General features: G+C 49.9%; 2 protein-coding genes across 3 annotated transcripts in view; both read right to left on the reverse strand.

The window, feature by feature from the left end:
- BLTP3A (bridge-like lipid transfer protein family member 3A) overlaps positions 1–2662 on the reverse strand; it is a 35110-nt gene extending 32448 nt beyond the window's left edge. For both annotated transcript variants that reach the window (XM_067310782.1, XM_067310783.1), the window contains exon 1: positions 2574–2662. In XM_067310782.1, coding sequence (XP_067166883.1) covers positions 2574–2617 — 44 coding nt within the window. In that variant the 5' untranslated portion in view covers positions 2618–2662. The remainder of the gene's footprint in view (positions 1–2573) is intronic.
- Positions 2663–4824: 2162 nt separating this feature from the next.
- SNRPC (small nuclear ribonucleoprotein polypeptide C) lies at positions 4825–9558 on the reverse strand. The gene is made up of 6 exons (XM_067310702.1): positions 9492–9558; positions 9201–9243; positions 8680–8788; positions 7280–7369; positions 6523–6627; positions 4825–5203 (listed from the first exon to the last, which is right to left on the reverse strand). The coding sequence occupies exons 1-6, from the start codon at positions 9497–9499 to the stop codon at positions 5079–5081; spliced, it is 480 nt and encodes a 159-aa protein (XP_067166803.1). The 5' UTR covers positions 9500–9558; the 3' UTR covers positions 4825–5078.
- Between the last annotated feature and the right edge of the window lie 2902 nt (positions 9559–12460).

Here is a 12460-nt window from a genome sequence, read left to right on the forward strand (position 1 = left end):
ATTTCATATGCAAATGGAAAGCAGAAAATAAAGGCAGATTAATGATTCAGCAGCAAAATTCTTCCAGGCAAATGAGCATAGCTGAGAAAGAGACCCAAAGGGAGTATGAAGAGGAGGTATTTAAAGGAAACAAAACTGCAATGTAAAAACATCATCTTTTTTACACATCAAACTGTGTTCAAAACGTGTTACTGCAACATGTTCATAATACTGCAAAATGTTCATAATCAGACCAACCACCCCAAATTACAGAGCAAGTCCAGTTGGACTGGCAGAAAAAACAGGTAAAGCTTCCGATTTCCCCATGACTCCCTGCTCTCACTGGAACTGCACAAAGACACAGAGGAACACTAAGAACCGGCCAGATCAGCAGGAAGAAACGGGGCACTTTGAGCAGGAAGGTGTTGTAACAGCGCAAGATAAGGGAGACCGAACAGCAAAATTGAGCAAAAAGATTAAGAGGCCCAAAGACACCGACAAGAAAAGAGTACGTATCTAAAGGAGAATTACACACAAGAACAGCACACGCGTCCTTTAATCCTAGGAGGAGCAGTACTTAGGGATATAACTTAGCTCTGTTTGAGCCTCCATTAACAACTGCTGTCATCTCCCTCTCCCTATTATAAATACTTCAGTGCCCCCGACAAGACGGCCGAATCCATAATGAACATGACATGCTGATATGAGGCGGAATGAGACAGAAAGCTTGGAGATTTGCGATGTCGGGTCTAGCAGAAACACATTTAAATTAATGCGCTGAGCAGACCTAGCAGCAGGCTCTATTACACTCCTTTTTGGTCCAGCGCCTGGAAAACTAGAGTACTGAGCAACCGGTGACTCAGAACCGCCTCAGACAGACACTTTGCAGAGGAGACTGCTCATTTAAAGTTTGCAGAGATTCTTCCGAGATTCCAGAAACTCTCAAGATTTACTGTGAGCTTCAGAGTAGTTCATACAATACAGCCACAGAGAGGCAGGATTCCCAGGTTTTAATTCCTTGCTCTACCGCTGACACCACGTAATCCTGGATAAGTCATTTTAACCCTGCCAAAGTCATTTCAAGCCCCTCGCTTTGCGTCCGGGTTTCTCCGTCAGTTAAAATGAAAAGTACTAGATCATCTGCAGCTCATAAAGCACAGAGAAGAAAAGCACCGCCAACACCGTGCCTGCACCAGTCTCCTCCAAGATATGCCATCTTCCTACTTCATCACACTGTTCTCATCTTTCAGCAAGGCACAGGGAGGACTTGCCCGTGGCCAGAGATAGCCAAGAACCACCGGCTCTTACGCAGCTCTTTCCTTTCAGTCAGCCTCAAACCGAGGCACCCTGAATTGCCCAAGGTCAACCAGCAAGTCAGCCGCAGAGCCACGACTAAAACCCGTATTTATTGAATCCCGGTGTCTTGCACATTAAGCGCCACCAGACGGTCTTCTACAACGCGAGCTTTAACGCCGTTAATAAACTTCATTGAAAGTGACAAAACACCACTGAAAACAGCCAGGCAAGAAGCAGCCGAACCTGTGCGAGTACGTCGCCTAATATTTCATTCCTTCTTGTCCCTGGACTCCGTACCTGTCAGCTTTTTATATTTTCACCTCCTTTCTTGAGTTTTTATCCATACTCGCCAGCTACCAACCTAACAGGCACTGCTATTATAAGCGACCCTGGCTTGCAAACATCCCCAAGGGCCAACAAACGCGGCTGTGGGCGCTGGGCTCAGCCCCGAGGGGAGGACGGCGGGGTGCCCCCCCCAGCAGGTTGGGCCCTCGGCCCCTCTGCCTGCCCCCAGGGCCCCAGCCTGGGCCCTCGGCCCCCCAGCCTGGCCCTCAGCCTCCCTTCGTCCCTGCACCCTAAAGCCCCCCGGCCCGGCCCTAAGCACCCCCAAGCTCCTGGCTCTCAGTCCCCCAGCCCTGGGCCCTCAAAGTCCCTCCAGCCCCACGCTCTGCAGCCCCCCAGCCCGGCCCTACGTGCCCCCCAGCCTCGGGCCCTCAGCCCCACAGCCCGGCCCTGTGACCCCCCCCCCCAACCTCTCCCACCCCCGGGCCCTCGGCCCCACAGCCCTAAACGCTCCCCCCCCGGCCCCACAGCCCTATATTTCCCCCCCCCGGCCCCAAACTCCCCCATGCCCCAGGAGCTCAGCCCCAAATGCGCCCCCGGCCGTCGGCCCCACAGCCCGGCCCTAAACTCCCCCATGCCCTGGGCCCTCAGCCCGGCCTCAAATGCCCCCCCCGGCCCTCGGTCCCACAGCCCGGCCCTAACCGTCCGTCCCCCCCCCATGCTCCGGGCCCTCGGCCCCGCAGCCCGGCTCTAAACGTCCCCCCCGGCCCTCGGCCCCACAAGCGGCCCTCACCCCCCCCCCCCGCCATGCCCTCGGCCCCACAGCCCAACCCTACGCCCCCCCCTCCCGGGGCCCTCGGCCCCACAGCCCGGCCTTAACCACCCCCCCGCCGGGCCCTTAACGCCCCCGGGTCCTCGGCCCCCCAACCGGGCCCTATGACCCCCCCCGCCCGGGCCCCTAACGCGCCGGGCCTCGGCTCCGCGGCGGGGCAGGAGCGGGCGGCGGGTCGCCTCACCGCGAGAGGTGCTTCAGGATCTGCTTCTTGATGATGCCGGCCATGCCGCGGCGCGGGGGCGGCGGGCCTCAGCGCTGCGGGCGGCGGGACCCCATCGCCGCCGCGCCGCCGCCGCCGCCGCCTCCCGCCCCGCTGCGCGCCCGGCGCCGCCTCCCGCCGGCCCCCGCGCGCCGAGCCGCGCCGCGCCGCCCTGCGTCGCCCCCTGGCGGCCCCCGCGGGCGCCGCAGCCGCAGCGTCGCCCCCGGGCCCGGCTCCTTCCCCGCGCTGCCGCGCCCCGCGCGCCGCCGGGGGCGGGGGGTCGAGCCTGCGAGAGCAGGGAAAAAAATCCCCCCTTCCCAAGGTGGGAAAACATCGATCCGTAGCAGCTTCGCCGCAGAACAGCACGGCGACCGCCCGCTCGCTGCAAAACCCGTCCGCCCACGTTAGGATTTACCCCCGGCCGGTCCTAGGGAAGCCTAGCTCCAAGGAAGCGCGCTCTCCGTAGCGCCCCTAAGCAAGCACGTCCCTCACGAAACAGTAAATTTAATGACGGAGGGAAGGCAGGCTGGAGTTGCCGACAGGACAGCACCGTCCCCGGGGAAGCGGGAGGAAGCGAGCGTGCAGAGCCTGTTCCCGCTGTCGCGTCAAGGGCCAAACAGAACCTGCAAGAAGAACCGTCAAGGGGAATCCTATAAACGACAGTGCTGCGAGCAATTGAAGGCAGCTTTTAACTCTGTGCTTTTGCCGGCGTTAAAATGTTTTGTTAAAAAGAAGTGCTCAGATGTTAAAAAAAAAAAAAAAAAGCTCAACACAAAGCAGTCTAACCAGCGAGGCTGTTGGAATGAAAACCAAAAGTCTTAGCTCAAAGCAGTTTCTATGCTACTTAGTTTATGTTTGTATTGTAACTGTTTGATGGTTGACAGTGAGTTAGACCATTGCACATGCTGTGCGAGATTTGAGATTGTGAATATTAAAGGGAGCATTTTGCTTTCAAGGCTATGCCCAACATGAAAGCTCGCATAAATGATTACACTGTTCCTCAAATACAGCACACTCGCTGGAGCTTTAAACTGATCAATCAGTCCTTTAACAGCTCTACGACAAGAAAGCTATGGGCTTTGTACTTTACTGTGTACGTTCTGCTTTAATCTCATAGGAGGCTGGGGGGGGGGGGGGGGGAACGTAAGCCCTGAATTTTTATCAAGACTCAGTACTGATCATCAGTAATTCCTGCCTGTTGTTTTCTCCAGGAGAAAGCCATTAATTTGAATTGACATTGGCATGTTTTATGTTGGACAGAACAGCAATGCCACTTCAAAATAAAACTGAAAAATACTCAGATTATTGAGCAGAGAGACGTATTTTTCAATTCAGCACGCATACCTTCCGAGCTATGCGTGGACACAATCATTCCAGTTCCCTGCAATCTACTCTCTCTCTGACACTTGCAGAACAAGCTGCGCTAGGACCTCTTTGCTGTCAGACACGGGAAACTGAAGAGCGGCAGGATCCCCTGTGTCAGCACAACAGCATCTCAGTGCATCCACCCAGCGAGCCTCTAGAGTCCTGCAACAAACATACCACAAGAACAGTAACAGAACACAGACCAGGACTAGTCAATGCCATGCTGGAGGTGATTCTTTTTTTTTTTTAATTAGCAAGGTTAGTATGTTTCATCCTCTTATTTTTGCCACAGCTCAATGTTTGTGGAACAGGGTAAAAGAAGGACCAAGTTAATTACTGGATGTCTCAACTACACAACATGCTTTACAGGAGACTGTTAAAAGCACGTGCACTCCTAAAAAGTAATTTTGTCCAAGTGATTTGACTGTCTTGCTCCATAGCAGAGAGCACTCAAAGAGGAGCCCTCACAGAACGCTTTCTTGTAAGATGCGAATCACTCCCACACTTTCATATTAGATGCAGATTCCCCCAATGGAAAAACTAACATTTTAATAATTTCATCCTGTTTTGGGGCAGCAACAACCTTACTGAATGTTTCAGTCTCCCCAGCTAGGGATACCACTGCAGTTTTCTGAATTCACTTTTTTTTTTTTAATTAAAAACATACATATTTGTTGTTTTGAAACAAGCACTCATAATGCAGACAGCGATACAGCTCTCTGGAGGTATGACATGTAAAAGAAGAAGTAAGGAGAAAAAAATAAAATAAAATTTAGTGCAACACAGGTGAAGAGAGGGAACAATGAAGACCAACATCTCACTGTGTCAGACAGAAAAAACACACACAAAGTAAGGCTCAGACTCTCCATACACAAACCAGCATCAACATTTTATTATTGTGTTTTAGAATTCAATGGGGGGAGGGGAGGGGGAAGGGGAGGAAGAACAGTTACAAATGCGTAAGTCCAGTGTGCATATAGATCAGACCATCTGCAATCTGAAGTAGCTGCAGATCTCCTCTACACACTGTTTTAATACAAAATCCTAGGGACCTAGGTCTATGCTGCTTTATTGTATGGAAGATCATAATGTGAAAAAAGAAGTGTAGCTCCACTTCCACCTTTATCTGTCTGGACGGGTCATTCCTGGCCTGGTTGGCACCATCATGGGCCTGGATGGTGGTCTCATCATTGGAGGCCCTGGCATCATTGGCATGTGTCCTCCCATCGGTGGCCTCATCCCTGGAGCTACAGGAGGAAAAACAGGACACTAGAGAAAAGCTCTCAGGAACAGCAGCTGCAGAGTCACGTCAATACAGGGTGCAGATTCTCTCCCCCACCCTCCCGGGAACTCTCATTTTGTAAGTGTATAGAAGGAGCCTTCTGATCCGGAAGCTGGCTGAGGGACTACATTTCTCTGAAGGATATTAGCAATTAGTAGAGGAAGAACCAAATTCGTGGGTTATATGACCAGCTTTGACAGTATTCACTATCTACTTCAACCACTCAAAAGAGACACTAGCTCAATTGAATTGGAAAGTTTGGAAAGCGCTGCAAGATCCTCAGATTAAGTGTGTTCAAAAATAGTCTAGTGTACTTCTTACAGCTGGGTAACAGCATTACCAGAAGAGAAAAACAGCAGTTTCATCAAAAAACACTGAAATAACGATTTCCATCCAACTTCTCCATTTATCCTCAGGCAACCATTATAGTGCCTAGTATCTCAGATTATGCCCCTATTTTGTGCCTTTAGAAAACACTTAAGGAACAATTTCTACTGGCAACACAATAATTGCAAAGACATTTCACTGCATTTAGCGTGTATAGATGTCTTCAGATTTGTTCCAGTAACTACTTCAGTAAGATGTCCTCTGAGAATTCTTCAAATGCCAACAAGCTCAAAAGGAGAATGGATAATCAAGACATTTTAGTTTGTCTTTGCTGTTCTGAAAAAAAACTTTTTAAGGCATGTCACTTTTCTGGAACATATTATTTTGAGACATTCTAAAAGATAAGCTTCATCTACTGCTGAAATTTATCCCTAGTGCAAACATGTAAACAATACAAACATAATTCCTCAACAATTAAAGATGATAGTGCTAAGACAGTAGAAAAAAGGCAGAAAGGGAAGGCAGAAAAAACACAATTTACAAAACCCAGAATTTCAACTGTACAGCAAGACTCGTAAGTACTCTCTCAACAATCAGTAACAGAACTTTAACTTGACTTTGTAAGACTGTTTTATGTCTCACCACGCAGAGGATAACGGATCAGCACAGATATGTGTACGTGGTATACGCACACTGAAATACTTCACTTGAGGCTGTCCATCCATGCAGCGTCTAAGACGACTGCTGCCTGCAGTGACACAGCCATAGGCTAAACAGGGCATCACTACATCTAGCATCCAGGTGCTGCAGCTGCTTCGTTTTCCAGTGAGCTCCTTTTACAGCTATACTGCCTATCAATACTCCCATAGCAGCTCAATGGAAAATATACCCCAAACATTCTGCAAATCAGACCATGCAGTACTGCAATTACAGAGAATTGCTTATTTCCAGACTTACCAGGCCCAACTGGCATCATTCCTGGTGGGGGTGGGCCCATCATTGGCATCATTGGAGGTCCACCCATATGAGGGGCTGGCATCATACCAGGTCGTGGGGGGCCAGCTGAACACATATACAGACTGGTAACATATCTAATTGCTTCAACACTCATCAGCAACATGCAACGTGAAATAGTTATTATTAAGCCTTACAGGAAACTTTAGTAAACTTAGGAAATTTTCTTTATTACTAAGATAAAGATGTCTTAAGATTGTTTTACAACTGCCTGTCCTCATTTTCCATTTCAACTCTGACTTCAGGTGCTAACAAATGAGTTAACTGGAAGAAGGATATGCTAGATATTACTTTCCACTTTGCATTTCTAACGCAGGTGACCACCACTTACAACAGCAGAGCTCTCTATACAGAAAGGGATCTCGAGAACTTGCCAGCTGAAGTGCAAAACAAGGTTATCAGTCCTATTCCATTCTGCTAAGAAGCTGTACCAGAAGTTTTAATGACACTATCTACCTGGCAGCTACCAAGCAAGTGAAGGAGCACACATTTCTATTAAAGTGCTCAGCATTGCTAAAATACGACAAACTAAAGATCACAACAGTCATTGAAACACTCTTACAGAGCGTTCTCGTATATTTTGATATTCACGAGCTCAAAGCTTCTTAGCTTGATTGCAGGCTAAAAGCATTTTTCCTTACAAGTCCAGGAAACATAAAACGTAGCTAAAGGCTGCCATCACAGTTACAGAGAGACTTACGGATGCTGGGAGGAGGTGGTATCATGGCTCCCCCAGGAGGAGGTGCTGAGAATGGTGTAGGTGGGATTTTCCCTTGCTGAAATGCAGCCGCTGCATTGGCAAAAAACAAACAAAAATATATATAAGCAGGAGAAAAAACAGTTACCAGGTTGAAGAAGCACCTATGTCAATCCTCCTTCCCATGTCAAGCGTTCAGAGCATACTTAATGTCATGCTGCATACTCAACTGTTCTAACTCTGGAACAAATTCCAGGTTTATATGGCTTGTCAGGGTAGGAGTACCTGGTATTCTTGAAGTGCTCTGTGACAAATTTCACACACCTAACAGGAAGGTGGATGGCAGAGAAAATACATTCATGTGATTTGCAGCTATAACTTTTACCTAGAATCATTAGATTAAGCCATTAAGCTAGCCATAAGCTAACTGAAAAAGGTAGTGAGCCAATGACCTAGGTAGGTGATCAAAAGCATGAAAAACATCTTATGTGACAGGGAGGAGAAGAAATACAGAAGACTGGAACTGATCAGAAGAAAGGCAAAAGATACGAGAGTTGAAAACTCCTAAAGAAGAAAAGCTGCCAGAAGGTTAACGTAGCATTTGTATTTATCCTGTTTACAGAGAAAAGAACAGCTATCCACAGAAAAAGTGAGGGGAAAAGAACCCTTCAAACAGAGAGGAAACGCTTCACATTTTATTCAGTCCATTAACACCAAGAATGCAAAAAATCAATATCACTAGAGAGCTGAGGCCAAGAGACTACAGCGTTAAAAAATCAATCCATACATTTTAATGTCCGCTTTCCTACCTTTTGGATTTTTATTCATGCTGTTTGCATAAACGTGCTACTACCAACAAAAGCAAAACCAGAGTAAATTTAAGCACTAGAGAGATATCTCTTTTCTCTCTCAAGGAATGGCACTAAAAACATCTGTCCTCCACTCTTTTGCGGAAGAACGGGAACAAATTTGTTTTGCAAGCTTCTTCTCATAAAGGCTTCAGACACAACTTTTTAGATTCAAAGGAGATTCTTTTAAAAGCTAACAGAGTTTGTATAAAATTCAACAGCCCAAGAGGACCCTTCAACTTTGTGTAATGTGACTTTGTATGACGTTATGTAGCTGTGCTAAAGAGTGGTATCTACAACAGTCCTAACCCATAATAAAGCAACGTCTGCTTGCAACAACCCCTTACACAGAGCTCTTAGTCTCTTCAGTGGAAACCCTCATCCCAAGTAGTTCAAGTCTGAGACTCTAAGTGATATTCCCGCTCACAACTCACACAGCAAAGAATCACCACAGAGGCGAGACAAAATCAGCAAGGAGGGGAGGAAGACAAGCACACAGAGAAGAGACAGGAGCGATGGCAAAGCAATCCAAGGACGTAAGAAGATTAGTCTCACTTGTTTTGTCAATCAGGCTCTGAGCTTGTTCCTCCATCCATTTTTGATAGTAGTCTTTCACATTCTCTTTGTGTTTTCTGCCACTGCAGTGGGTTTTTCTCACAGAGGGCTGAGAAAAATCACATAAACCCAAAAGTTACTGGAAACTTTCGTAAAACTTAAACGCATGCCATTTAGACATATAAAATAGGCTGGCTTCTATATACAGTCAGAAGACTGATGCTGTGCAATACCTTTACATAAAAACCACAAGTGTTGAGACACAAATTTAAGTAAAAGAGGCTCCCATAAGACAAAGTTAGCTGCCTCCTATAAACTCACTACAACACTCACGTGCACCGAGACATCAAAAGCCAGCAGACGCTAGCGTCTGTCAAGTTACTCCCTTGTTCTTGGTTGTTTTGGTCATAAAGCGTCAAACTAACAGGACGTTACTTCCAGTGAGTTTTTAACCTATGTACGTTCTTTTGTTAAGCCACTTGATACAATAAAAGAACGAACGCAGAGGATTTGGTACTTACCGAGTCATGGGTGAGGTACGTGTCACAGTAATCGCAATAAAACCTGCAGAGGGAAAACCCGGTCACCGCCTACACCACCTCCTGGGCCCGCGGGCCCTGAGGAAGCGCCCCCAGCCCCAGGGACACCCGGCGCCCACTGCGACCGTGTTTGCACCCCCACACACACCCCGGGCAGTCACCGGGGCCACCCCCCACCCCGGGACCAACGGGGGCCCTCAGCGCCCCCTCCCCGGGGCCGGGCAGCCCCTCGCCCCGGCGCAGCCGCCCCGCCACCCGCCGGGGCCCGCTCACTTGGGCATGGTGCTCCCCCGCCACCGGCGCCGCCGGGAAGTGACGCACTCAAGAGGCGCCACGGCCTGCCTGCGCTTCCTCTCCCGCCGCGCTTTGACCGCCCTCGGCTGCCGTAGAAGGGCGCCTCGCCGCCCTTGCGGCAGCCTGGCGCGGCCTCAGCGGCCCACGGTGGCCTGCGAGGGCCAAACGAGGCGCTGCGGCGGGCTTCGCTTTGCCCGCCCGCAGGCACAGCGGGCTCCGGGGGCTCCGGGGGCCGGGAAGGGTCCGGCCTTCCTGGGAGCACGTCGTGGCCTGCAATGGCGGCCTCATCTCCACGGAGGCGGCCCGCTCGCCCATGGGCTGCAGGGCTGGCAGGCGGCCACAGTGCAGGCTGCCACCATGGCGCTTGCAGTCGTGGCAGCGTCTCCCTGTCGCTGGCTCAGAGGCAGAACCGCAGCAGCCACCCACGATGGCGCTGCCGGGCTCCCGCCGACAGCGGCAGCCTGACGGCTCCGTCCCGCTTCCTTCAGCAGCCGCCTCTCCATGCGGCTCAGCCTTCGAGGGTGGCCAGCACTGACCCCAGTCATGTTCTGCAACAGTGTGCCAAGGGCACTTCCATGTGAGCGGGACACGTGGTTGTGGGATCACACTGCTACCATCACTTTACCTAAGCTACAGGCGGATATCTTGGTATTCCGTCAGTGTTAAGCAAAAGTAGCGCTTCATCTCCCTTAGCATCAGGCAGAATCGCTTGTGGTCTTGAGTCTGCTGACACGGTTGTGGCCCCTCTGCCTCAGTTAATGGAAATCTGTGGTTGTACACACAAGGCCCACGTGTTCCCGTAATGTTCACATCCGAGTTGACATATTAGTGATTTAGGGCTGTTGCTGCCTGTTATCGACACTTCGGTACACATTCTTCCAGGACAGACAGCCTACTTTTATAACCCTGAAGTTGTAACAGCAAATAGTAAAACCCTTGAAGAGCATCTGTCCATAAGTAAATGATTCCTGTTCTTCATACCATGAGCTCCACTTTCCTCTGATCGTTTCAAGCACTTGAAAATACACACGTGAAGAGCTTTCTCATTACACTGTACATGCCATGATTTCCAGACTGCTCTACATTTTTCATTTGAGGTTTTTTTAACTACGAGTTCCCGAGGGACTAGATAGCTCATAGCAGATATAGGATACGCAGGCTTTCAACTCTACAGCCTGAATTGCACACTCAGTCATGCGCTGATTTTACTTCAGGATCAGACCACATGTTTAAAAGATGACACAAGCTGATAGTAGACAAACACTTCATCATACAGTAGCTGCCTGGCTTTCACTATGAAATGAATTGCTATAGTTTTTTTCTAGTCAGAGACAGAGTTTACATCAAATAACACAAAAACAATGACTCTACAGTCAATATATCCTCCATCATTCTTGAAATGCAACTCTCTCTAAGTTTAACACAGTTCAGAAACTGGAATTAAAAACAAGATGTTTTCTGGGAACCAGCAAGTAAAACTTACTAAACAGAGGTTTGGCAAGCCAGTGTGGAAAACACGTGCGCTTTTGCAAGGGATGACACAGGATTCATAAGAAATACAGGAACTCAGGAAGTTTTCTTTATGGCTTATCCACAAAACAGTGTTATAGGTTACCCAGATAGTATGACAACAGTATTCAGAAATCATGTTATGAGCTGAACTGTACAGCAAGCAGAAAAAAAGGCTGGTAGAGGTGCCAAAGGAGGTTGGGCACTACTGAATCATTTTTTTGGCTCCATTACTCATTAAATTAGGAGTCTATTATAGCATACAATAAATACCATTCATGATACGCTGTGTATGTTCATTTTTTCTGTCATCTTATTGTGTATTTTGCTGTACACTCCCTGTTTTGACTTCAAAACATTTTTTTGCAGTCAAGTCAGGTTTTAGGTTAGTCTTTCTGTTACATCATAAGCAGTTTTTCCATCCGCAGGCCTAAATAAAAGTTCTGTATCATTAGAAACCCCCACTACCTAGTACTGCTGCGAAGGCTCTTTCCCCCTGTACTATTTGTTTTGTGGCAAGCTTGTTTTTCTTTTAAATTGTACCAGTTTTCCTTCGCAGCTGTGTCGTAATGTTTACCATGCAAACATTGCAGTGGGGGAAACTCCTTCTCAATCAACCTCCGAAGCGATAACATTGGGAGTTTAGGAATAAAAATCTAGCACATCGCAGCCTTTTGGGCTCAGCATCAGCGCGTCACAGGCCTCTTACCCGGCTGCGCTCCCATCAGCGCTGACAGGATGAGGAAAATGGGCTTAATTTCCAATTTATTTTCCTCAAGGGGGATAAATCGCACGATGCCGGGCCGGGGGAGGGGGCACCGCCTTGCTTCTGACTGAACACGAGTGGCGGAGAGGGGGCGGTTGTCGTCCCGGGGCGGCGGAGGAAGAGCGGCGGGAAGGCGCAGCTCCGAGGGAGGCTCCGCCATCACGCGACCCCACCGGGCCCGCCACCTCCCAGCAGCCCCTCCGCGGCCTCATTTGCATAGCGCCCTGTGACGCCGCACGTGACTCATTTGCATACATAAACACGCGCCCTCGCCTCCCGCGCCGATTCCATATTTGGAAGCGAGGGCGCACGCCTGCGCACGGCTGGGGAAAGCGTAAATCAGCCTCGCGTGACGCAGCCGCCCCCACGACCCCGGCCAATCGGAAGGGCTCAACCTGCCCCCCCCCCCGGCAAGCGTCACGTGAAGTGCTCGCCCCCGCCCCCGCTGGCCGCGTTTGCATATGCAAATAGATCGTTTGCATACGGCGGGATTTCGCCCTTGCGGCTCTCCTTCCACCGGGCGCGGGCGGGGCCGGCGGTGCTCCCGCCTCCTCGCCGGGCGCCCGCGGTGACGCCACCGCGCCCCGCGCGCTCGGCGGCGTCACAGGCGGCGGCGGCGGCGTGCCCCGCGCGCATGGGCGGAGCGGCGCCTGCGCACGGCGGCCCGCGGCTC

The sequence above is a fragment of the Apteryx mantelli genome, chromosome 25, assembly GCF_036417845.1.
Source record: "Apteryx mantelli isolate bAptMan1 chromosome 25, bAptMan1.hap1, whole genome shotgun sequence".
In the NCBI taxonomy this organism is placed as follows: domain Eukaryota; kingdom Metazoa; phylum Chordata; class Aves; order Apterygiformes; family Apterygidae; genus Apteryx; species Apteryx mantelli.